The sequence below is a fragment of the Oryza sativa genome, chromosome 9 (genome assembly GCF_034140825.1).
Source record: "Oryza sativa Japonica Group chromosome 9, ASM3414082v1".
Taxonomy (NCBI): Eukaryota; Viridiplantae; Streptophyta; class Magnoliopsida; order Poales; family Poaceae; genus Oryza; species Oryza sativa.
Genome location: NC_089043.1, coordinates 10,751,637 through 10,778,784, shown reverse-complemented (window position 1 = coordinate 10,778,784; position 27,148 = coordinate 10,751,637). Strand labels below are relative to the sequence as shown.

At 43.9% G+C, this 27,148-nt stretch overlaps 2 protein-coding genes across 2 annotated transcripts; both read left to right on the top strand.

The window, feature by feature from the left end:
- Nucleotides 1-6,230: 6,230 nt before the first annotated feature.
- LOC4346632 (ycf20-like protein) lies at nucleotides 6,231-8,603 on the top strand. The gene is made up of 2 exons (XM_015755356.3): nucleotides 6,231-6,455; nucleotides 7,749-8,603. Exons 1-2 carry the CDS (start codon nucleotides 6,307-6,309, stop codon nucleotides 8,188-8,190), a joined length of 591 nt encoding a protein of 196 aa, XP_015610842.1. The 5' UTR covers nucleotides 6,231-6,306; the 3' UTR covers nucleotides 8,191-8,603.
- Nucleotides 8,604-9,218: 615 nt separating this feature from the next.
- LOC9268343 (uncharacterized protein At3g52155, chloroplastic) lies at nucleotides 9,219-13,570 on the top strand. The gene is made up of 5 exons (XM_015755278.3): nucleotides 9,219-9,633; nucleotides 10,635-10,734; nucleotides 11,227-11,406; nucleotides 11,513-11,630; nucleotides 13,190-13,570. The coding sequence occupies exons 1-5, from the start codon at nucleotides 9,330-9,332 to the stop codon at nucleotides 13,244-13,246; spliced, it is 759 nt and encodes a 252-aa protein (XP_015610764.1). The 5' UTR covers nucleotides 9,219-9,329; the 3' UTR covers nucleotides 13,247-13,570.
- Nucleotides 13,571-27,148: the final 13,578 nt, after the last annotated feature.

Below are 27,148 nucleotides of genomic sequence, written 5' to 3'. Positions count from 1 at the left end.
ACTTATAGCCTTTCACACCAGACGGATAACCAAGAAAAATGCACTTAATAGCTCTAGGCTCCAATTTACCATTATCAATATGAGCATAAGCAGTACAACCAAATACTCTTAAGTCTGAATAATTTGCTGGGGAACCAGACCATACCTCAATTGGAGTCTTCTTATCAATGGCATAACTGCGTGATCGATTGATAAGATAACAAGCAGTGAAAACGGCTTCCGCCCAAAACTGTTTAGGCAAACCTGCATTAGACAACATACAACGGGCCTTTGATATAATTGTCCTGTTCATACGCTCAGCTATGCCGTTTTGTTGAGGTGTGTGAGGAATGGTGTAGTGACGCACAATGCCTTCAAACTTGCAATATGATTTAAATATCTTAGAACAGAACTCCATCCCATTGTCAGTACGAAGGATTTTCACCTTCCTTTCAGTTTGTCTTTCAACCATAGTTTTCCACTCTTTAAACACATTAAAAGCTTGATATTTGTGCTTCAAGAAATAAGGCCAAACTTTTCGCGAATAATCATCAATGATAGTCATCATATAACAAGCACCTCCAAAAGATGTCTTACGAGCAGGCCCCCATAAATCAGAATGCACATAATCAAGAATACCTTCAGTAGTACGTGTAGATGTGTTGAACTTCACCCTCTTATGCTTGCCAAAGATGAAATGCTCACAAAATTTGAGCTTCCTGATGCTTTGTCCATCTAGCAATCCTCGCTTGCTCAATTCTGCTAAACCAATTTCACTCATATGCCCAAGACGCATATGCCAAAGATTAGTAGCATCGGAATTAGATAATGAATCAGAAACTGCAGCAACATTACCTAATATAGTTGTACCTCGCAGATGGTACAGGTTGGCAGATTTAATATCAGCTTTCATCACAACAAGAGAGCCTTTAGTTACCTTCAAAATTCCGTCTCCACCGGAATATTTGTACCCTTTGCGATCAAGAGTACATAAAGAGATGAGACTTCTCTTCAAATTTGGAATATGCCGCACATCTGACAATGTTCTGATACAGCCATCAAACATCTTGATCTGAACTATTCCAATACCTGCAACCTCGCATGGTGTATCATCACCCATCAAAACAGTACCACCTTGAACAGCTTCGTAGGTGGCAAACCAATCCCTATTCGGGCACATGTGATAGGTGCATGCAGTATCAAAAATCCACTGGTCACTAGTTTGTGCACAACCAGCATAAGCAACAAGCAATTCTGCATCAGACTTCTCATCAGTAAAAACTGCGGCTTTACCTTCCTCTTCTTTCTTACCTTTTGGTACATATTTTCCGGTTCTCTTGTCTTTGTCCTGTAGCTTCCAACACTCAGATATATCATGTCCATCTCTCTTGCAGTATTTGCATGACTTATACCTGCCCCTGGACTTTGATCTCCCACGGTAGCTACTTGAACTTTTATCTCTTAATTTGTTGTTTGTGTTCTTCTCCTGTTGCCTGCCCCGAACAACCAAGCCTTCTGCTTGTGAATTTGAACCTTCAGAGGTACCATCTTCTTCATCTTTTCTTTGGCATGCAAAGCATCATAAACTTCTTTCAAAGTTAGAGTATCACGACTATAAAGAATAGTATCCCTGAAGTTTGCATATGAGCTAGGCAATGAACACAATAGAATAAGGCCTAAATCCTCTTCATCATACTTTACCTCCATAGACTCAAGGTCAGCAACAATTTCCTTAAAAGCGGAGAGATGGTCCATTACAGACCCATCATCTTGCAACTTGTGCAAAAATAATTTTTGCTTCAGGTGCATCTTACTGGTCAGATCCTTAGTCATGCATATCTGTTCCAGCTTCAACCACAGCCTAGCAGCTATCTCCTCCTTAAGCACCTCCTGCAGAATATTGTTAGATAGATGAAGATGAATATATGACATAGCCTTACGATCCCTTTTCTTCTCATCGGTGGACCAATCTTGAGTCCTCTTGTCAAATCCAGAAAGCGCATCATCGAGGTCTTGCTGTGCAAGAACGGCTCGCATCTTCACTTGCCAAAGTGAGAATCTTGTGTCTCGGTCCAGGAGCGGTAGATCATACTTCAAACTCGCCATGGGAATTAATCCTGAATTTGCTAGTAAGAAATTAGGGTAAACCTAGCAAAAACACGAAACCTGGTACACTTCTCGTGTGCACGTAGCGAAGTATGTAGATCTCCTGGGTACACAAGCTTGGTGCGTATAGAAAATTCGCCTCTAGGAAAAATCAGCCTGTACTGGACAGACCTCTCGGCTGATACTCCTATACTTTTCCTCGGTGCGCGTGCGCTGCAGTAGTACTCCTCTGCTTCCGCTTTTCTCCTGCTTCGTTGGCCGGCTGCTGCTGCTTCGATTGCTTGCGCGGCTTTTCTCCTCTGCGCGAGGACAGGAAACACTGAGTCGGACTGGGAATCGACGAGACGACGGGAGCCGCCGCCGCAGCCGATAAGATCGATTTCTTCGATCGGGAAACAATCGCCGGTGGTCGGGAATAGTAGATCGATCTCCAATGCTCTGATACCACTTGTTATGAAAATAGATGCACAACGGAGACACGAATTTTTACGTGGAAAACCCTTGCGGGAAAAAACCACGGGCGCCGACCGGCAATGATCACTATAGAGGAGATGATTACAAACATAGGGGAATCACAACGAGAACGTCACCCCTTCCCGTACGGCTTACAAGAGTATATATAGGGGATAATAGAAAGACACCTAATAGGACTCCTACTAGGAAACTAATCCGAATATATTGTGGGCCCAAAATTCGGATCACATATTTAACACGTGGTCCAGGGCCAACGAGCTCAAGATTTTGAGGGCCATGGCCAGCCACCCTAACACCCATCACAGCACTCTGCCGGATAACTACGATCTTTTTGCCGCCCTTGCCAGCAACCTCGACAGAAGAGACGCCGACCTGCCTAATCTCGCAGACAAAGTCCACAAGCTCAAGAGAGGTATGACAATGCACGCCTACAACAACGCTGCCCTACTGACGACGATACGCGTCGATTGTTGGATCATGGAGCAGCACCTGGTGGACCTGATCGACACGACCGTGGTATCACGGCGTGCTGCACCTGAGCCTGGAGGCAGCATCGCCCTTGACGGTGGCGGTGGGGAGGCACAATGTCTCCTTGTTTTTGTCGCTAGAGCTGGAATCCATGAGCTTTTCCAACGTGCATCAAGTTATTTCTCTAAACCCGGCGATGGCGATGATAGCCACATTTTCTTCCTCCTTCAGATCACGAGGAAAATGTAGTTTAACTAGCAATCTCATATAATACACCGTCTCCCAGTGTTGCAACAATCGCATGAAGAAATAATCTGGTTTTCTTTTTGAATACACTATATAGCCAATGGAAGGGTGTTTTGGTTGTACCTCCCACCGATGGATGTACTAGCATAGTAAGAATAAATCCCACCATTGATTTTGGTAATAAGGTGGAAGGACAATTAAGTAATTATATTTGTATGATAGGCCGATGCTTGCCAGCCACCTAGCCCAATAGCGTTCAGTCCTAAGCTCACGAAGCAGAAGGATGGTCGTCGTATCGCTCCTGGGCATTGTCCGCCATCGACGGTCACATTTCCCTTCTTCACGTGAACATGGGGACGGGCACATGGTGACTCCGCCCTTCTCAACAGCGCTGCCAACAATCGACGCCAATCATTGTCCGAAGCGGCTACTATAAAACCAGCCCCGAAATCAACATCGATAGTTGAGCGCGGAAGAAACGTCATAGGAGATCCAAACACGATGACATCACTGACGCACGATATTTGATACCGGAGTTCAGTCGAGGGCTACATCTCCAGGGCACTAATTACAGGCGCTCCTCCCCGATCTAGCATTTTCAGCGAATTAGAGTTACAACGAGCTGGCGCCGCCGCCGCCACTTGCCGAGAGAGAGAGACGGGATATGAGAGATGAATGGATAGGGTTAATCTGAATATATAGAATTAGATGTGGATAGGGTTGCTTCGTGGGTATTCTCATCATTATAAAAAGTTATTATATTTCATTTCTTTTTGAAAAGCAGAGTCAAATAAGCAAACAAAAAAAGGTCAGATTAGTAGTTAGGTTAGGCTTCGAAACATAGTCATATAAAGAATTATCCCATATATATAGTATGTTTCCATAAACGGAGGCAAGATACAACTCAAAACAAAACATGCATGTTTTTCAGATCATGTTTGAATTGCATACTTTATTAATAGTGCAAACTCTACTGTGCTACCAACTCTCATGTGGGAGCTGCAGTGCACGGTAAAAAAAAATCACACAAGTACTTGTACTACTACTACTTCACTGTGCCACCCACTCCACTCATTTTTCTTCACCATGAAGATGAATTTTCCCCCAATCATTTCACCAAGAAGCGGAGAAACCGCAGCAGCAATGAGCTCATGGTGGTCATGGCGCCGCCTCTTCTCCTCGTTGGATAATGGATGGGGCAGCAAAGCCGACGCTTCCTCCGGATCCGGCACCTCCTCCTCCCCTCCCGTCCCTCAAGCTCAACAAGCAGCAGCAGGGGCGCGCCACCAGGAAAGCGCTCGCACGAAGAAGCCTCGGGAGGGCGGGCCGGCCAAAGCCCAAGCCCAAGCCGAACCCTCGCAATCGCAGCTATAGCCCGCGCCCAGCAAGAATCGTCCTTCACCGCGAAAGGCCATGCCAAAGGTATCCAAGGCGAAGGTGCAACTGCAGCTCGGCGACGGCGAGCCAAAGAAAAAGCCAGCCCCGACCTCGTCTCAGAAGCGCAACAACAAGAAAAAGCGGGTGGCGGCATTCGAGCGTTGTGGTCCAAGGCCGACGAGCTTAGGATTTTGGAGGCCATGGCTAACCACGTGAACACCCATCGTAGCACTCTGTGGGATACATGCCGTCTGTTTCCCGCCCTTGCCAGCAGCCTCGACAAAAGAGACGCTGACCTGCCCGATCTCGCCGACAAAGTCCACAAGCGGAAGAGATGGTATGGCAATGCATGCTTGCAGCAACGCAGCCGGACTGACGACGACAATACGCGTTGATTGTTGGATCATGGAGCAGCACCAGGTGGACCTGATCGGCACGAACGTGGTAGCGCGGTGTGCTTCACCTAAGCCTAGAGACTGCGTCGCCCCCAGGGGTGGCGCTGGGGAGGCAGAATGTCTCCTTGTTTTTGTCCCTGGAGCTAGAATCCATGAGCTTCTCCAATGTGCTTCAAGTTATTCCTCTACACCCTGCCATGGCGATGGCAGCCACCTTTTCTTCCTCCTTCAGATCACGAGGAAAATGCAGTTTAACTAGCAATCTCAAATAATCCACCGTCTCCCAGCATTGTAACAATCGCATGAAGAAATAATCTGGTTTTCTTTTTGAATGTACTATATAGCCATTGGAAGGGTGTTTTTACTGTACCTCCCACAGGTGGGTGTACTAGTGTAGTAAGAATAAATCCCACTGTTGATTTTGGTGGCCATTTTAGTCATTTGTTTAATTAATCCCGTCTCCTCATTCGTCGCCGCCCTCGCATTTTAGCATCGTCGTCTGGCTCTTGCTGTGCGAGCGACGGCACCTCGGTGCCTCTTTCGTCGGCGGCGAGAAGAGCTGAAAGAGAGAGGAGGAGACGGGCAAGCGTCGGCCTCCGTGAGGGCGTCCTGAAGGTGAAGGGGCGAGCCAACCTCACCGTCGACGCCAAGGACAAGCTCCTCCTCCAGCTGGAGAGGCGAGACGCCGAGAGGGCAAAGACCTCCTCGGCCGCACCACCCACAAGACATGTCATCGCTGCTCCGGCAGTCCGGCCAAGGTGAAGAGAAATGGGGAGAGAGGAAGAGAGAAACGAGAGCGGGAGGAGGAAGAAGGATGGAGATAGAGAGGATAATATGTGGGCTCCACACTTTTTTTTTGTGTGAATGACTAATGGGTTGCACACATTTTTTTTAATTATAATGCCACGTAAGCGTCACGTCAGCGAAACCACTCTCCAAAACCGTTGAAAGAGTCAAATTATACTGGTTTCAATAATCAGGGGTCGTGATATATGGTATTATGGTTCAGGGATACGAATCAGATTTAGGCACTAATTAAAGGAGTGAAAGTGAACTTATTGTTGGTAGCGCTCGTAGAGATTCTCTAATAAACCAAACACAAAGAGCCCACTGTCCATAATCTCCAGCCCAGTAACAGCCCAATGGAACAAATTGCATATATCCACGGAAGACTCAACAACAGCCACAGGCGGACACAGTCCTCACTCCTCAGCGGCTCAGCGCAGAGGTCTCGTTCGTGCGGTGTCCCCTGCTGCCGCCCATGCCGCTGCGGCGCGGCGGAGCCCTCCCTCTCAGCGCCCCGCGGGCGGCAGCCGGTGGCCTCCGCGGAGGCGGCGGCCGTGGTGCCGCGCTTCTCCACCCGACCTGCTTGTCGCCGCCGGGAACAACTGGCCGAGCCTTGGGCCTCAGGTTAGCTCTGCTCATTGTTGTCTTCTATCCGTTACTTGAATTTTGTTATAAAAAAAAAAAAAGAAACACCAATTGGCAATTGGGTTCCAATTAGACTAAGTTCAGTACTAGGGGCATCAGAAATTGGGATACTTGGGGTTAAGACTAATTCAGAACTAAATTGTCGGAGCTATTGGGAGGCTGGGCGTCAATTTTTACTGTCACTTTTGAATATGTACCTTGTACCAGTTTCTTTCGAGCCCGTATGGATTGGGGGAATTTTGGGGGAGCAGCAGTTTTACCTTCTCCAATTCATTTGCGCACATATTTCTAGTTGGGGGTGTGTGCTGCGACAGTTCCGTGGCACTTTTAGTATATCTGGTTGTTTATGTTTATGATGAGTTCGTGCTACCTGAACCATGTCCATAGTCGGGATGTTCATGGATTTAGCACATTTTTTGCTGACTGTTAGTCCGATTATATTGTCTGTTCAGATTATATTGAAGTTAAGAAGCATATAGGTTAATGTAAAGCTAGGCACTGGGCTGATGTAAGTTGGGGGTTTGACTGTTTAAAATGAATATAATATGGGCTCACCCAAACAAAAAGGATGGAATAAAGGGAATTGCGTTGCACTGCATGTTGTTAGGAAATGCACGCCTGCAGGTTGTGCTCTTGAAGGTGACATGGATGCAGACTTTCGACAAAGTATTGCATTTACCTTCTTCAAACAGTATTGTGATTATGCCACTAGGTTCCATACAAAATATAAGAATTCGGCACGTAATCGTTATATAATATCAATTTGTGGTATACATTAGATCTTATTACTGATAGTACCCATTTTTAGTTTATATGGTATCTACCGCGTTGTATGCTTATACCATTTTGAATAAACAAAATAAAACAATAGAACTAATCCATCTGTCAACAAATATATGACACTTTGGACATGATAAGATCGCTAGTGTGTAAATTTGACCGTCAAAATAACTGTAATACATTGTGTTACCAAAACATTTTTTAGTCACTTAATTGTATTATTTTGACATGAGAAATGTAAGATAGTTCTCTATGTTGTAGTGGTCAAAGTTCAGAATGTTTCCCCACAAAATAAAAGTTCGGAATGTTTAACTAGTCAAATTCGAAGTTTCATATTCTCTGGGGGATGGGAGTAGACGAATTGCTAGCTTCAAAACTGAAGCCTTGTACAAATTGGGAAAAAAAACATGATTGGCGCTGCGCAATCAACTTCTTAAAATCTCTACCCTGTAGAAGCTTTGGCACTTTTGACTCAATATCTCCACTCTGTAGTTGCCAGATGAAAAGAACCAGATGGAAGCCAGTCTTTGCCTTGGAAACAGGTGGACCATCTAACGCTGACAACCAAGATTTCGAAGATGATGGTGGCTTTCTTGGCAGAACAAGGCTGGGAAGACTCATCCAGGCTGCTGCGAGGGAACTACTTGAAAAACTGAATTCTGCCAGGAACAAATCCCCCACAAAGATTTTCCTTGTGCTCCTTGGCTTCTATACCGCCAATGCATTGGCAACAGTCCTGGGGCAGACTGGTGACTGGGATGTTTTTGTTGCTGCTATTGTAGTGGCTACCATTGAGGGAATTGGCATGCTCATGTACAGAAAACCGGCCAGTAGGCCTCCTGGACGATTTTGGTCAATGATCACAATGGTGAACTACTGGAAAGCCGGCGTATGTCTGGGCTTTTTTGTGGACGCGTTCAAAGTGGGAAGCTGAGTTTCCAAATCACCTTCTTATATGTACTTACAAGATTTATTCAGCTGACAATGATACAACGAGTGAACTCCAAGGGTCGAAGCTGCTCCTGTGGTGTTGTATGCAGATAGATATGCTGTGAACTTTACTTCGGCTATAAAATGTACATATGATGTAGTCTTGTTTTGTATGAAATTCATGTAGATATATTATACTCTAGTTTGATGCCCATCTGTTCCTATAGACAAATAATGAAGCCTGTTGTAAGATGACTCTGTAGTTGGCTATGTCCACACCAGGCACACTATTTAATTAGCTACTTGTCTTATTGACTATTTTCCAAAAGGTTATGTTTTCTTGCTAGCTAGTCTCTCCTGTTCAAACAATGACTGAACCAGGACATATGTATACAGTCGCTTCTGTTTTGAATTTCACTTAGTTGGTTGTAATAATTTTATTTTGAGCTATAGTGCTAACCAGGACATATGTATACATCACTGCCTAATTTTGGCCTAAATTCGAAAATTTTCCTATATTTAGAATCCTTTTTGTCCTGTTATAAAATTCACTGCCTGAATTCAGAAGACCTATGTCTAAATATTCTTTTTGGCTTGTCAAATTAATGTGTTCTACGTAGGTCAAAACAGAGAAATTGTGTGGCATTGTTGTCACTATTTGAAATTTTAAAACATGTGGAATACTAAAAAGAAAACAGAAGGAGAAAAAAAGTGTAAATTTCATAAAATCCCATGTTTTGGGTACAAGCTATAAAAAACCACAAATATTATGTCATTTGGCATTAAATTCTAGGTATTATGGTTTAAATGTTTCACGAAATTCCACTGTTATGCATTTTTGAGCACGGATTAAGGCAAAATTCAAAAATATAGAGTACCTATAAAATTTTAAAAATTATCAAAAATTGAATAAATGTAGGGTTTCATGATACACGGAAACAAAAAAAAAACCCTGTGATTTTCTGCAACTTTCTACCTATTTTTTTTCTGAAATTTACTTTTAAAAGAAAATCAGGAGCATCTAGAGTCATCGTCTCCCTATCCATCCATTATTCTCTTCTCCGATGAGTCCATGACAAGCGACCGACCACCTCCACGACGACGACCCACCACCAGCAGCGGCGGCGGCGGCGGCGGCGGAAGATGAGACCTCCACCCGCGCCGCTCTCCGGCCGTGCCTCCCCGCCTCCCCACCTGCTCCTCCTCTCCAACTCCTCCCTCGCGCCGTCGCTGCCCACGGTCGCTGCCGCCTGCCGCATGCCTCCCGCCGCGGCGGCGGCGGCTCGCTCCGTCTCCGTCTCCGTCTCCACCGCCGTCGACGCGCCCACGGCGGCCGCCGCGGAGCCCGCGCGAGGGGACGCGGCCCCCGCGCCGGCGGCGCCGCCGCGGCGACGGCTCATCCTCCTCCGGCACGGGGAGAGCGCCGCCGGAGGGCGCCTCACCAGAGGTACGGGGCCCCCATTCCTTCTCTCTCTTGCTTTCCTTTCTTTCGAGAAATCGGATGGTTTACACCTGACAGTGGATAGGAGCATCAGCGATTTCTCTTTCTTGCGATAGGGAATATGATGTACATTTCTTTGCTATGCTCTGGCTGCTCAAAAGATTGGATGAGATAGTGCACTTGTTATGCTGTTTGACACATTTCTTTACTAGTGTTGCTTGCAGCAGAATTACAATGGTCCGATGAAATGAAACAATGTACTTATTCTAGAGAAATGTTGCTACATATACTACTCAACAAAAGGGTTATTGCAGTTATCAAAAGAAATGGTTCCAATGCATTTACCATTTGTGTGTTATATACTTCACAACATTAGTTTAACGGCCAACTCTTTGAATAAACTAGGTGATTCCCCGCACTTTGCTGCGGGAATTAGTAAGCGATTCTCAATATTTTTTTTTGACAGTCAAGCTAGGAGTAAAACGGGAAAAAAAAACATCAGGGTTAATCAGTACTTATTGTGAAACAAACAAATGATACTCGTGCTTTATTGTAAAACATATTGATGATAAATATATGTTAAACATTATAAAAATGATAGATATACTTATTAAAATATTATGCAAATGATGTGAGGGGTGCTGATTGGATATGCTTGCATGTTGATTTGTACAATTAAATAAATTGTAAATAATGTTGTATGCTTGCATGAGGTTAAATATGTAATTATTGCAAGTGATGATGTGGCATGGTTGTGTGTTGAGCTTTATACTTAGTGAGCTATAACTTTATAGAAAGTATAGATGTGAGAAAAGGGAACCGGGTGAGAAAGAGTCAAAATCGCCATATGCTCATTTGTTGTTTGTTCGATTTGCTAGTTAGTACGCACCATTTCGGTAGCCATGCAGTAGTATGATAATCCCGGATGTCTTTGTTGTTGATAATTACTGGCTCTTGCATTTATTTCTAAAAGACTAAACACCATTTGGCATGGCTATCAATGTCAGATCATGACAGACCTCTAAGCAAAGCAGGGAGAGCTGCTGCAATCAGTGTTTCTAACAAGCTACAACAGATGGGATGGATACCTGAGCTCGTCCTATGCAGGTAACAACTTAGCTTTTGTAAGAAAATCTGTATACATTGATTATGTAGAAGGCTGCTAATGGACAAAAAAGCTTGAAAGGCTGCTAATGCAATATGAGTGTTTTTCTGGAACTTCTTTCCGGTCAGCAGGGTGCAGATTCACATTAGCTTTTTCTCTACCTCCCCCTTTCTTTGCTCTTTCTTTTTTCAGGTAGGAGTAGATCTTGTGTCGCCATAATTGATATGGTATTGCCACGTGAGTTATGATTGCCTTGGATGTGTAGTGGTTCATCATATATACTCTACCGAGTTCTTTTTGGTGATATCTTGTTTCAGTGGAATGTACATGCCTGGAATACTTCTCTATTATTCATTATAAGTATCATCTTGCCCATCCAATTATTTGAACTTATGTCTCTGAAATGCCTAAAATCACATAAATTGTTTTTCTGGTATGCATATAAATAGAATAGGCCATCCACCTTAATTTTTTTTTATCCTTCTTCAATACAGTGATGCAACTCGTACAAAGGAAACTCTTAAGATCTTGCAAGACCATGTTAAGGGATTGTCTGAAGCAATCGTTCACTTTATCCCAAGTTTCTATTCAATTGCAGCAATGGATGGTCAAACTGCTGAACATTTGCAAAAGGCAATTTGTCAATATTCAAGTGATGAAATCCTAACTGTAATGTAAGTCTTCTAATTTGTTTCCAATCATCCTATGCTTTGAATCTCATGCTCAGATTTTTTTTTTCTTCAAGTCCGATCATGACATTTTTGTAGAATAAATATTCAGGTGTATGGGACATAATAAAGGATGGGAAGAAGCAGCCTCTATGTTCTCTGGTGATTCAGTAGTGCTTAAGACATGTAATGCTGCATTGCTTGAGGCTGAAGGAAAATCATGGGTTGAGGTTAGTATTATTCCTGTGACCAAAAGTTGATTCCTTTATTTCCTAGTTTTTGTACACTTCTATTTTGTGTCTGATGCCATACCATCATTTGGATTACTTGTGAATTGTCAGTTGAATCTTACGGCGGGTTACATTCTTAGAGCTGTTATTGAACCTCCATTGAAATGTAGTTCTGTTGTCCTTGCATCATGTAACAGTGGTCCTAAAAGGCAATTTAGAAATCCAACTATAACATATAACATATGATGTACTGCTTGATTTCGAGGAAATCAATGTATGACAAATTCGAACCCTCAAGACTAAACTAATGGGGACACACAAATTTGGCAATGCAACTAAATTTTCATAGGCCCATACCTTGACAGTTGTTAATGTGTTATGTGTATGTGAGATGAGGAAATATTAGCATATATAACCATTAGTTGATCAAGTTTCAGTAGCTTATGCAACTTGGTTAGTCATGTGGAAGTTGGTCTTATGTGAGATTCATGAGGTGACTTGGCCTCATCCAATGTTTTCGGTTTGTTTGTTGATGTTTAGAAGAAATGTAAAATCAATAATCTAGCACCTTACCACATGGAACCTAAGGTAGCAAACATTGGTATTTCAACAACTCCAATTTTGTACTTAAGAACAATAAGTCAAAAAAAGATCAAATTTGTTATGCCGTTTAGCTCAATTCAAACAGTAGTTCATGGGTGCATGAAAAGGGTAGCATATTAATGACATTCTCAGAAGAAGAAATGCATGAAATTGGCTGGCTGGGTCTAACGTAAATGTAGTAGGGGTTTGAAACTAGTGAGATTGAGGATGACTTAAAACACGGCATTTATTTTCATTGTTTTGCAAGGAATGGCATCTAGCAAGTGCTTGCAACAAGAATGTCTTAGTTCCACCATTGCAAAAGTCAGTATTTTCAAATGCACACCCAAGCAAGAAGCTGGCCTGTGGCCAAATGCTAGTAGTGTAAGTGTGGTTGTACATGCAGCATACTAGGGCTCAAATTCTATAATATTTGGCAATGACATCTATCCATCAATTTTACAAGTGTACATCCACACTCTGTGGGACGCATTTGATGCCTCCAACTGGACATGCATAGTCATGTACTCATGTGTGCCCGTGGTATTTTGAGAGGGCGTGTCTTTAGGGGTTGTTTGGTTGATGGCTAAGTTTACTACATCTCACTTTGTCACAAGTGTGTTATGCCACACAAAGTGAGGCTAGCAATTTGTTGGCCAGAAGTGTGGCTAAGTTTCGCAATAATTTCAGTCTATGACGCGTAGGAACAATGATTAGTGTGTAGAAATTATTATTCCAATTATTACACTGCAAATTGAATTCCAAAATTGATAATACGCCTATTGTAACCTTTGCAGAAACACACACAAAAACACGTGCCACCGCGTGCATGCTGTGCACACATATAAGTATAGGCATGAAAGGCCATAGTTCTGTAAACACGTCAATTTGCTCGACATATTTTTTTTTAAATACTGAGTCTCTAGATCGTTTGGTGTTAGAAAATTTGCTAAATCTCTTTGCAATATGGTATGCAGGCCTTTTCGCTGGCTGGGCTTGGGGGATGGAAGCTTCATGGCATTGTAAAGCCATAAATCGTTGTAACTAAAGATAGATGCCATTTTTGTAGCTGTTTTCTTAATCCTCATTTAGTCATTTTTCCTCTTGTATAAGTTGTAACAATCGTTAGATCTCACCGAAGGAATAACATGAATAGATAGATGAGATAAATGAAAACCTCTAGATGCATTAAATACCAGTACTGTATCTGATAAAACCAAGTTTATAGAGCGGCCAAAAAAATGCTTGGTTCTATCTTATAGGTATAAGTTCACTTTGGCTACCTTGACTAGTCACCGAATCTTATCACCCAATTATTAAAACCGATGTAATTTATCTTTCTCAGTGGTTTTAAAACACGGTTTAGCTTACTAGCACCTACATGGAGGTGTTGATCTTATCTTCGTTCCACGTGATGCTTATGTGGCATTAGAATTAAAAGAATATACATGAGATCATTTGTCATTCACACAAACAATATTGTGGGACCCACTGACATGTGGGGTTCACATGTCCTCTCTCCTTCCCTCCTCCCTCCCTCCCTCTCCCTTATCTCCCTCTCTTTCTCTTCCTTTATCTTTCCCTTTGGCCGTCCGTGGGGAGCAGGGACTAGAGCGGTGGCGGTGGGTGAGGCCGAAGTGGCAGTGGCTAGCTGCAGGGCGGGAGCTAGAGCGGCGGCGTTGGCGCTCCACATCCACGTAAAACCTTTTCTTCCTTCCACTTCTCTTTTCTTCTCTTTTTCTCCAAGGTGGTCGGTGGTGGGCAGCAGGGAGAGAGCCAGGCGGCGATGCATGGCCTCTAGGCGCCGTTCCTCTAGCCATGTCACCTCCTCTTCCACCTTTGGTATGGCGACAGCGTGGTGAGTGAATCTGGGGGAACAAAGGAGCGTGCGGAGGCGGTCGACCAAGGGCAGCGATGACGGTCGGGTGTGGGGGTGGTGTGGGAAGGCAGGCACCCCTGGACCTACGGTGGTAGGCCTTGAGGCACTTCTTGGGGTAATTCATGTAGATGCCACTCATTATGTTCACCTCACTGGAATTTTGATATAATTTTATCTTCAAATATAAACCCCCAATTATCGTACTGAGCCCAATCCGAAATGTTCTCATCTTCTACTTCATCTTCTTCCATTTGAACCCCTAGCTCTCCGTGCAAGGTCCAACAATTATAGCTAGGCATGAACCCCGACTCAAACAAGTGGAAATGAATGGTTCTTAATGTAGAATACTCCTTTTGGTTTTTGCACTTATTTCATGGGTGAAAGTGCATTAATCCCCCTAGTGGGTTTTGGTGATTAATGACAAATGTGGTTAAGGGACTAATGAGTTCATTGAGTAACTTTCAGGTGCATTAGTCCAAGGTGTGGAAGATGGATGCTTGGAGAGCCCCCAAAAGTATAAAATCAAAGCGGACCGGAACTCGAGAAGTGCATAGGATAGTTTATTTATTGCAATCGAGTTTTTAGGAAAAACCGTACTATTAAGAGGGGTTCCAGGTGATGCTCTGAGATATCTCAAGTGCTCTTAGAGTAAACCAAGTGTCAAGTTTCCCTAGGAGTTATTTTTGCAAATACTCCATCTGTCCAAAAGTGCAAGTCCAGAACTTCATGTCTTCCAGGTCCGGAAGTTTCGGTCTTGTGAAAAAGATTTTTCCTAAGTGTAGTCCGGAAGTTCCTGTCTTCCAGGTCCGGAACTTCCTGTCTAGTTTCCAGTTCAAAATTGTGAGTAACGGCTAGATGACGTCACCTAGCTGTTATACATATACAACTCGTTTCCAGCTCGTTCTTTGGCTATTCCACTTTCACTTTTCGAACCTAGAACTGTTGCTAGCCTCTCCCAAGTGTTTTTTGCCTTCTCCACTCAATCTAGAGCCTAATTCTTGTGAGATTGAGAGATTGAGAGGGAGAGAGGAAGATTTGGAGATGTGTGAAGACTAGGATCTTGGGTGAGCACTTGGAGTATCTCGTGGGCTGTCATCTCGGTGCTTATAACTCTTGGAGATGATCTCCTAGATGGTTAGGTGTCGCCCGCGAGAATCCGTTGCATATTGTGGATGTCTCGGGTAAGTTTGTGAAGGATCTCCTCTCCTCCGAAAGGGAACGAGGTAAGTTAGTGAAGTTCTTGTGCTGAGATTCTAGAGGCTTTCCAAGTAGAGCAACCCACACTTGTGACAGATTTCTAGAAGTAGGTTGAGTTGGATCTTGGTGGTCACTCAATTCTAGAAATTTGCCTAGGGGTGTTTGGGGTTGAAGGCTGTGGATTTTCTCTGGGGTTTTTGCACAAGTGAGGCAAGGGGTTAATTGAGACCCAGCTCTTTGGAGTTCCTCAACAGAGAGTAGGATCGCAAGATCCGAACTTCGGAAAAAAATCGCTCTTGTCTCTTTCTGTGATGTTTCTGTGGATGATTCTGTGATCTATTTCCTGCTTAGAATACATGTGCATCATCTTGAGAAGATTGGCTTAGTCTCCTGCTTCGAAATTTGAATTTCATCTTTTATCTGTAACCCGGAAGTTCCTGTCCTAAGAACACCGGAAGTTCCGGGTTTGGCAGGCCGGAAGTTTCGGAGTTCCTTACTAGGAAGTTCCGGGTCTGTTTGAATTTTACTGCTGCGATTTGTTTTTAAGTTTTCAGGGACAGCCTATTCACCCTCCCCCCCACCCTCTAGGCTTCATCAGCACGTTCAATGGGCAACAGATAAAACCCTTATGCTTGTTAACATTGGCCACTCTCAAAAAATAATGCTCGCCGTCAATAAACTCTTTCGACCGTCGGTCCGCTTTGTACATTCATTGCCGATCCATTTACATGAAATGCACAAAAATCATAAAAAATAATCCACGAAAGTCAAACCAATTAAACAATCATACAATAGTTATATATAATTATTCATACAATAATTATAAAATAATCCCACATATTATTGATGTTTTAATTATTTTTGAAGTTGTAAACAAATATTTAATGTGTTGTACTTATTTTAATTTTAAATTAACTTTGTTTTCTATTCTTTTAGATTAATTTTGTATATTTTTCCTTCTCATCTCTTTTATCACAAATTTTTATAAAATTCTAAATAAACAAAATTTCTATATTCTTTCTTCCCTACACAAGTTTTCTCTCTCATCATCTTTCATCTAAGTTTCTAGAGGCAATAATGTATACAAAACATATCTCTAAATATAAATGCTAAGCAAAAAACATTGGAGGAATAAGTTGCTAACCTTTTAGACACCATAAATTTATATATTATCACCAAAACAAATTCACAAGAAATTTTGGCAGCACCTCCCCCTCCTCAAGAAATTTTGAAGCATGCTCGAGCTGGAGGTAGAAGAAGATCCATATATAAAGGATCCCAAATATAGTCCGGTTGGTGTTACCCACCAGGACTAAATGTTTCGATCTTTAGTTCCGGTGGGTAACACACCAACCGGGACTAAAGATGCTCGGCGCCCTGACAATGTCTGACACGGCTTGAACCGGTACTATAGATAGGTGATCTTTAGTCTACTCTTACAAGTGGTTCTATTTTGCGTTACGGCTTGCCTTTGTCCCCTCCATATTTACCAGATTTCTTTTCTCCCAAGATGGCCGAGATCAGGCAAACATATTTCTGTTCTTTTTTTTTTCACTTTTTGAGAGAGGCAGGGAGAAGTTATTGGCCGGATTCCTTCCTTCATTGAACCTGATCATTTCATGTCCACACTTGCTTCCCTGGGGCCTACCAAAAGCTACAGTTGCTAGCTGATCGATCTTATCGTTTCCAGAAGCTTCTTCATGCCCAAGCATGCTAGACTGCTCTGATTAAAAAAAAAACAGATATAAAAGTACATATTGATAAAAATACTAATTAGCATTGAATTTACCAAAAATTGGTACAACTTTTTTAAGCAACAAGCTCTTGTTTTAATTTCAAGTAACTGCAACTTTATTTCCTAAACTATCAATTAAATAAATGAAATGTTAGCGAGCAATTTCGTGTAAATGCAGCATTAATGAATACAATTATCACATAACTGTATTTTTGTTACTCCCAACATTATTGACATGATCATCTGATGGAACATTAGCGAGCAGTCCGGCAGCGGCACTTCTCCATTCCCCTCCCCTTATTCCCTCCCCTGCCATCTTGCTGTAATGCTGTGGTTGGGAGAAGCGATGCCTCCTCCTTTCGGGGATAATAAGATTGTATTTTCATGATAATTGTATTTGCTAAAATTACATCGATGTGAAATTGCTAGCTAATATTGCAGTCATTTGATAATTTGGCAAATAAATTTGCAGTTCCTTGAATTTTACTCTTTTAATAATAAAAATGTTTTACCTTGGGACATGTGCCATAAAGCATATAAATAAAAAGGTTTGGACAAACCCCTATCTGCCAAAAACAAAACTACCTAACCCTAACCATACCTTTTTTTTTTCTTTTCCATTTATAATTTTTTTTCAAAAACAATATATTGAAAATTTCAAATTTTAGCAACTAACCATACCAATTTTTATATCATAAGGATAAATATCATAGATCAGAGATTACTTTGTCCAACTTTTATACTTTTCAGACAATAAATATCCTCTGGAAAAACTTCCATATTTGTTATGTTTTTAGAAAAAAATTCAGATTCGTCTCCTTTTTGAAAATTTGTGAAAAATATTCAGACCGATGCTTCAAAAATGGATCTGAAATCCAAAAACTTTTGGAATCGTTTTCAACCCTTGTTATAATCCGTGCAGATATGGATAAGACAAAACGAAGTCCTTGTCATAATCAACTCATATACTTGGCGACTTAAAAACCCATGTAAAAATTAAGATACATTGAGAATATCTAATATTGATTTAAAAAATTAAGTTTAAAAATTAAAATTTTAACAACTACAAAAGAAGTCATAGAGTAAACAATTAATGGTGAGACCATTCGGTAAAAATTCCGTAACTACAACTATAGTTGTAGTACAGCACCATAACTCGGGAGCACACTAGCTAGTGCTTCTTCCGGTGGTCTAATCCAGTGGAACGGTGAACCTGATGCCCTGCCTGTCTGCCCCCGCTTGTTTGCCCATCCACTTGCCATTTGGCCGATCGAAACAAATTATATATCTCCAATCTTACTGTTTCTTCGATGCAATTCCAGAAATTTCCACCCAAGCAAAACGACGTGGATGCTCAAAAGCAACATATAGCAGCTTCTCCTATAATCTCCGGCTAAACAAAAAACTTCTCAACACAATTCAATTGTAGAATCCAGAAAATAAACTAATTTCTGTAGATTCTCGACAGCTGTTTTTAAGAATCCTAAAGGAACAAAAAGGGCCTAAGTCTGTATGCTGTTCAAAAATGACAGCCGAATGCTTATCCACCAAGAACACAACGTTCTCTAGGATAGCATCGATCAGAAAACACTTTTCTTTGAGAGTGAACGCACTTTTCACAAAGGAACTTTGGTCAATTTCTCACATGCGATATTTTTTAAATAACATTTGGAAGTCATACACATACACAGTAGTAGTAAAGACAACTGTTCGGAACATGATAAATCATATGTGTTGGGTGCGACACAAAGTATAGATAATACGATATTCACTGCATTGTTAGTTAAAGTGAATATATTCAAATGGTCGTCCTCGCGGTTAAAGGAGCATAGTGACTTAAATCCTTTAAAACGTCAACAAATGACCATAAGTCCGCAGTGGAGTGTGTCTGTGGTTCTTTTGTAAGTTGAACTTTGCCGGGGCCTCTTTGCATGAATTTCTGGGAGTAAATCATTATAAAATTCGGAAACAACAATGAGCATCTCTATAATCATTCTATGACATGTAACCGCGATATGATTATTAACTGCTTTCCCAACAACCTGTGTTGATCATCTCTTCTGCCAAATGTAAATGATTTTAAATATTTTGTTTCCTCAGACACTATGACATGAAACAGAATCTATACCACGTCGTTATAATTCCCGAGAAAATGAGGCCCAAAACATTTCCCATGCCAATATGCCATGCATCTCAGGACCACGAAAGAACAACCTGCTGATCGAGGCTGGAGCTGGAGTCCTTTGGAGAGGCGTTAGTGAGTAGTTGGGCTTGTTGCGGGCAGGGCTAGCTGCAGACCAGCCTCGTGGGCCTATTTCACACTGCAATAAGTTCACTTCAGGTCCGTCAATTTACCATCTAGTCTGAAATTCGTTCCTAAACTGAAATACTATATAGAACTTGTCTCCAAACTCTCAAAACCACTGCAAACAAGATACCAATGGGGTTTGGACAACGGTTTTAACTGACATGGTGCTTACGTGAATGGTTTGACTTTATCCACGTCACCCGTGGCGTTTGACGGACATTACAAGCAAAATTCAAAAATTTAAAAATAAAAATAAAAAATGTAGGTCCATATGACAGTCAAATAAAAAGATACAAAATATAGTGGGATCCATATGTCAGTGGGTCCCACCACTTTCTCTGCCTCACCTCCTCTTCTAATGGAGAGTCAGCGGTCACAACGAAGGCACTCAGGCAGCAACAACGTGAGGTGGCCGGCAAGGAGGGAGTTACGACATTCCGCGGAGGAAGAGGAGAGGACGGAGACGAGGGAGCCAACGAGCTTGAGCTCGCTATCCCATCGACAGTAAGGTAGCTGTGGCAGGAGGCGGTTGGCGAGGAGGGGTGTCACGGCAAGCGGGAGCCGATGAGGAGAGGACAGAGGCAAGGGAGAGGGGAGGGGTCGAATTGATCTTTGTGTTATTGGCTTAACCCCCCGCTCAAGTTTGTCTTGTGCTCTTGCTCATTCTTTCTGTAGACATGAAGAGAAAAATTATGGGTTTGATCAAAATTAAGGGAGAGTTTGGCTCGTACCTAGGTAACAATCTAGCATATGCTAAGCCACTCCTGAAAACCCCAAGACCAATCCTAAGAAGCATTGGAAGGAGACAGAAAGGTGATCTTCATCCCCGTCGTTGGACAGTGTAAGGGCGACGCGCCACCCGCATCATGAACCACTACAGCCATTTGCTCTTGAAAAATACATAACAGTATTTTCTAAAACATTTATTTGCTATGGTGCAATATGCATATTTATGTTTAAAATATTGTGATGTGCCTCTTAGACTTTTTTTTAACCTAGTGAAATAGCTTTGAATTATTTAAAGTATTTTAGTAAATTTTACAAAGTTAAATACAATTTTAATCTTGGATTATGAATTTTATGTTTAAACAATTTATATTGCATATTGGAGTACTTATAGCCCGGATAGATTTGGTACAAGCATAAAATCACCGAAAATCTAGACCAAAGGAGGAAAACTATTTTGAAAATTTAAGGTTGAAAATTGCAAAATTGCATTTTATACAAGCTATAGAGAAAAAAAATCATCCGGATAATGGGGCAGTACATTCATTTCTTCATCTTTAATTAGTTTAATTTTTAGTCTAGTACAAACAAAAGTACTACAGTACATTTTACACAGCGATGAAAAGGAAATGATTCATACTCCTCTGCTAAAAAAAACCTCAACTCTAACTTATGAACCTAACATGTATTTATCCAATTACATAGTTAGGATTGATATTTTTTGCGAGGGAGAATATATGGGTCTGTTCACTTTGATGCCAAAAAAACCTTACCAAAAATTTTGGCAGGATTTCTTATATAGTTACCAAAATTTGGCAACAAACTAAATATAGCCACTTTTTTAAGTAACTTTACCAAAACTTGATAAGGTTAAAAATGGCATCAAAGTGAACAGTCCCTGTATCAATTCTGAAGATCTTTTCAGTTCTCAAGGGAGTATGTCCATCTACCCGGACGCTAGCATTGGAGGCATGCCAATTCTATCAAGAGTATACATGTTGAAAAGAACACAGTTAGCAATAGTAGCTCCCAAGTTGGCCTAGTTGAGCCAGATATTTCTCTTGACAGCATTGCTTCCTGTCTTCCTCCCATGAACCTATTGATAGTACTGCTCGCCCCCTACGCTATCCCCTGCCGTGGTGGGGCCCACCAGAAGAAATTGTCACTAATCTTTATTTTCTCTTGGGCGCGGTTCCAGAAGCTTCCGTCCAAGCAAATGAGTTTCCTTCTCTCCGAAATAAACCAATTTATAGAGTTTAAACTTTATCCTAAAATAAATTAATTCATACCTTTCTACAGATCACGAAATTTTATCCCTCAAATAACCCTCATCTACCCATCTACAAATATTATCACTTTTCTTAACTCCACGGATTTGAGATTTTTTTTTCAAAGGGATAGATCCCATTGAAAATATATATATAAATTCTTATAAGTAAAGTATAAGAATTAAGCATTGTAGTTAGTGGAGTTCTACTAGAATTGAAAACACGGTAATTGCTGAAACATATATTCTGATTGAATAAAAGTTCATGGGCATTTTGAATAAACTATTAGAACAGATGAAAGAGGGGAGATAAAGAACCATGTTACCATGGACTTCTTAAAGGAAATATAAAACATTAGTTTTGAATGATGTTTGAATTCCTCAAAAAGTGTAGGAATGGAAGAAATGCCTTAAGAATTTTGAAACCCATTTCTATAATCCAAATGGCTCTTTAGGAAATATTTTCATAGGTTTTCAATCCTATAAATTCCTAAAAAAAAATCCTTGGTATCAAAGTAGCCCTTAATGGAAGACAAAATTGATTAGTACTACTTCATTAACCAGATATGCTAAGAGGATGTGTGTGTGTGTGATATATTCTACAACCCTCATAGAATAACTATTTTACAACCCCCTCCCCCTACCCTCTCATGGGCCAAACCCATCCCCCTTCCTTTCTAGGGCCCACCCTCCCCCCCACCCCCCCTCTCACCTCCTTCAAAGGCCGATCAAACCCGCCTACTACCTCCCCCACGCCTACCACTTTTCAATTCTCGTCTCGCAGAAACAACGTAGTAACGTCATAGTAAATGTGTAGTAATACGACTGCTTTTCATAGTAACGACATCAAAAAAATAAGCATGACATGTGGGAATGACCAATCTTTGGTGGAGGGACATTATCAATCTTTCATATTACTTCAGGGGAATTGCAAAGTGTGAGGCTATCTCAGGTAATACAGTTTTGTTTTGGGATGACATGTGGAATGACCAAATTAGGAGCATCACTTACCCACATCTCTGTGGCCATGCCATTGCCAGAAATGAATCCTTAGCTGTCACCTGTGCTAAACCTTTTGAGGATTGTTTTAAGTTGCCACTGACCCAGGAAGCTTACATAGAATTTCTGCAGCTAAAGGGAGAGCTGGATGCTCTGTCCTTAGCAAGTCAGCAGGGGGATAATTGGAGTTTTATATGGGGCAAGAACAATTACACCTCAAAAGCTTTTTACAAGTTGAATTTTGCAGCCATGCAACCTCCCCGACCTTTCCGATGGATCTGGAAGACCAAATGTGTGATGAAGATAAAAGTTTTCATATGGCTTCTTTTCTCTGATAGGCTGAACACGAGAGACATGTTGGACAGGAGAAAATGCGCCCCCCTAAATGCTGATCTTACTTGTGTCTTATGTCCTTTGCATCACAGAGAAACTTTGTCTCACCTGTTCTTTCAATGCCCTTTTAGTAGAAAATGTTGGCAGAAGCTAGGAATATCTTGGAACACTTCTCTAGAATTCTTTCAGATGCTGGTGCTAGCAAGATTAAGATTTCAGAAAAAAGGATTCTTGGAGATTTGTTTCATTGCATGTTGGCACATTTGGAAGCAAAGGAATGGAAAGATTTTCCAGAATATAGATCCTTCTTATGACAGCTGGTGGAATTCTTTTAAGCATGAAATTCTTCTACATGTGTAGGATGAATGATGATCTTAAACAATTGGTTTCTGATTGGTTACAAACTTTATAGTTTCTATAGGGGGTTGTAGCCTTTGTAATTTTTCTTTTTTTCCTGTAAATACTTTCTTAGCTTCTATAAAATACACTACTGGGCCATTGCCTGGTAGTATTCCTTTCAAAAAAAAAGCATGATGGCTCTAATTTCATTAAGCACTTTTTTACGAATATCGTAGTGCAAACGGATTAGAAAAACAAAATATTATGTGAGAGATATTGATCTATCAAGATTGAGATTTTTTAAGTTGTTAGCTATGCACACGTAGTAGTTCTATAGCAGTACTGTTACTACTATATATGTTTAATGTTACTGCCATTTCATCCGAATGTTACTACCACTAGTATAATAATAACCTATAAATTTTGTAGTAACATGATGTGTTACTGCACTTCCATGATAATGTTACTATCGAAGTAAAGTAACAAGTTATGGATTTATAGTAATATAAAGGATATGTTCTATAGTGGTATTGAAAATCATTAGAATCCATCATCGTATTGCTATATTACAAAGATATAAAAGAAACAAACAATAATCCCTAAACATATACTGTTAGAGGTTGAATTGGTTAGAAGAACAAGCTATGAACCATAAAATTATGGGCTAATCATTTATGGAAGATGTCGGTGACATGGGACCGGGAGTATCATGACTTAGAGACTTGAGGCAGACACGATCACCCACGTGGCCTAACCCCCTCGGGGGGGTCGGGCCCGAGGGCGATACGGCCGCCCTTCTCTTTGTCTCCCCGAGGGGTCGGACCGCTCCCGTCTCGGCCCCGAGGGCCGAGGCGCCCCGACCCCTTGTGGGTTTTGCGCCGCGTATATGGGGTAGGTGAGCATAGCGGGGCTCACCTAACCGCATTTATTGCGGTTTGGATGAGCGCGTCACGCCACATGTAGCGCAGTATGGCACGCTCGTTTATCCGGTCTGTGACCGGTCATACATCGGTCAGATTGCGGGTTAGGTGGCGACAGGCGATCTGACACACGCCTCGCCCCGTCCCGTCAGGATGAGAGTCTCTAGGCACTCGTCCCTAGCCGGAGCCAGCGTGCTAGCTCCTGGAGATGGCACGTTGGTCCTGGTCAGATATATGCCAGGCTTTATCCCAACCATTATAAGCAAGACGTTGTATGAAGAATGGCGAACATGCAGATTGCTAAACTGACACGTGGTGGACAAAGGTGACCGGTCTGTGACTGGTCTGACACTGGTTATGTCGCCGGAAGACGACCGTGTTCCCACGTTGCACCTGCTTCCGGCGGAGTGGAGGTAGGTATGGGCCGTCCCATCGGAAGGGTCACTCGGGCAGCAGCCGTTGCAAATCTCCACCCATTTATGAAGAGATGACAGGGTGATCCCCGAGGTCAGACGAACGAGGACGCGTGGCCACACTCAAAAACAGGCAGTGTTTCAGCTTCCAAGAGAAGGCAAGCCAAGTTTTACTATAGATAGGATGGGCCCCCACCCAAAAAGAGAGAGAGGGAGAAGTGGCGCATGTGGTATCCCCTTGAGATATAAAAGGAGGACCTTGCCCACTTAAGAAAGGGGGCTGAAAGGGGGCTGAAAGGGGGGAGGATCTGGAGAGTAGATCCCACGAGAGGAAAAAAGGGAGAAGAGGGTTTTTTAGAGTAAGAGCTCTCTGGCTCTCCAGCTCTTTGTAGCTTCTTCATACACAGATCCACCAGAACACAGGAGTAGGGTATTACGCTTCTCAGCGGCCCGAACCTGTATACATCATCCGTGTCTTGTGCTTTTTCCATTCTCGCGAACTTTCCACAGACTAGGAGCTTAGAATCTCACCCAGGGCCCCCGGCCGAACCGGCAAAGGGGGGCCTGCGCAGTCTCCCGGTGAGGAGCCCCACGCTCCGTCATCTGGCGCGCCAGGTAGGGGGCTCTGCGTGTGTTTTTTCTAAGCTCTCGCATTCCTTCGTGTGCGCCAAGCTTTTCCTGTTCAGCCCAATGGCCGAACAAGCAAAGGCGCACAACCTCTCTCCGAGTGTTAGCGGTGACGACGGGGAGCCGAACCCACGCCGTCGAGCTCGTACTCCACCGCCCCCTCCACGCCAAAGTCCTAGGCGGGAGGAGGCGCTCGAGAGGGTCGAAGGATCTGCGACTTCGACATCCACGGGTGATGGAGAAGGGCAGCGAGATGGGGAGCGTCGCCTCCTCGTCTACGGCGACGGGAGCACGCCCCAGGGCGCGCTCCAAGCTACGGGCGCGCTCCTACGTCACCCGCCCATTGTCCCCGACCCGGAGTCTCCAGCCCAACGTTGGCTGGACGACGTGGCCAACTTGGTCATGACGGCGCGGCAGCGCCTAGATGCTGGTGGGCGGTCCTCCGCCACCAAGACCTCTGGTACTGCTACCACCAGCTCCGCGTCGTCAAGACGGAGGGCGCGGCGAGCGGCGGCCGCTGTTCGCCATTCGGCCGCCACTCCTTCGTCAGCGCCTCCGACCCGGGAAGATCTGCGTGGGGGGCCGGATGCCCGCATCAGTATCGAGCACCGGCGTAATGGCCGACGTGCTGCCCACGCAACGGAGGGCGCCTCCTCGTCCGGAGTGTCACCTCGACACGGACGCGGGGATCAGCCCTCCGTGCCCCCGGTTGGTGGTGTCGGCTGTAGAGCCTTTGTGGCGAGCCTTCGGAATGTCCGTTGGCCCCCAAGGTTCCGGCCCACCATCGCCGAAAAATATGACGGGAGCGTCAACCCCGCCGAGTTTCTCCAGGTCTACACGACCGGGATCGAGGCCGCCGGGGGTGACGACAGGGTCATGGCGAATTTCTTTCCCATGGCCCTGAAGGGACAGGCGCGGGGTTGGCTAATGAACTTGCCACCCGCGTCCGTCCACTCTTGGGAGGATTTGTGCCAACAGTTCACCATGAACTTTCAAGGCACATATCCGCGCCCAGGTGAGGAAGCGGACTTGCACGCAGTACAGCGAAGGGATGATGAGTCACTTCGCTCATACATTCAGCGGTTCTGTCAAGTCCGCAACACCATACCATGCATCCCTGCACATGAGGTGATCTACGCGTTCAGGGGGGGTGTGCGGCACAACCGCATGCTCGAAAAGATCGCCTCCAAGGAGCCCCAGACTACCGCGGAGCTTTTTCAGCTCGCAGACCGAGTGGCTCGTAAGGAGGAGTCATGGACCTGGAACCCCTCCGGTTCCGGTGTGGCAGCTTCGGCCGCCCCCGGATCCGCTGCTCGGATAGGGCGGCGTGACAGGAGGAGGAAGAAAAGGTCAGCCCATTCCGACGACGAGGGTCATGTCCTCGCCGTCGAGGGTGCTTCGCGGGCCACCCGAAAGGGGAGGCCTGCGAGCGACAAAAAGGAGGCCAGCGCTCCCAGCAGGGAGCGCCCAACCGGCAAGTGGTGCACCATCCACAACACCTCCCTTCACGACCTCACGGACTGCCGCGCAGTCAAAAGTTTGGCTGAGCGGACGAGGAAGTGGGAGGAGGAGAGGAGGCAGGAGCGCCGAGAGGGCAAGTCCCCGGCGGTTCCTTCCGGCAATCGGCGAAGAGAGGCCAAACAGAAGGCCCCCGCCGAGGACATCGATGACGGCGATGATGACCTAGGTTTCCAAGAGCCTGGGGCCACCATTGCCACTGTCGATGGGGGAGCGTGTGCTCACGTTTCTCGCTGGAGCCTCAAGGCCATGAAGCGAGAGCTTCTAGCCGCGGCCCCTACTCATGAGGCAACGCGCCGGGCGCGGTGGTCGGAGGTTGCCCTCACCTTCGACCAGACCGACCACCCACCGTGCGTTGCCCGGGGAGGACAGGTCGCAATGGTGGTTTCCCCCACTGTTTGCAACGTGAAGCTGGGGCGTGTCCTCATTGATGGGGGAGCAGCCCTCAACATCCTTTCCCCCGCAGCCTTTGACGCCATCAAGGCCCCGGGGATGGTGCTCCGGCTGTCCCAGCCGATTATCGGTGTGACGCCGGGGCACACTTGGCCGCTAGGTCATATCGACCTCCCGGTCACCTTCGGTGGATCCGCCAACTTCCGCACGGAACGGGTGAACTTTGATGTGGCGGACCTCAGTCTGCCCTACAACGTGGTCCTAGGGAGGCCCGCGTTGGTG

Bases quoted from the DNA above. Each gene is read 5' to 3' on its own strand.
- LOC4346632 (XM_015755356.3), top strand. From the start codon at position 6,307: ATGCCGCTGCGGCGCGGCGGAGCCCTCCCTCTCAGCGCCCCGCGGGCG. The intron at 6,456-7,748 runs GTTAGCTCTGCT...TCCACTCTGTAG, and splicing joins GGCCGAGCCTTGGGCCTCAG to TTGCCAGATGAAAAGAACCA.
- LOC9268343 (XM_015755278.3), top strand. From the start codon at position 9,330: ATGAGACCTCCACCCGCGCCGCTCTCCGGCCGTGCCTCCCCGCCTCCC. The intron at 9,634-10,634 runs GTACGGGGCCCC...TATCAATGTCAG, and splicing joins CGGAGGGCGCCTCACCAGAG to ATCATGACAGACCTCTAAGC. The intron at 11,407-11,512 runs GTAAGTCTTCTA...ATAAATATTCAG, and splicing joins GATGAAATCCTAACTGTAAT to GTGTATGGGACATAATAAAG.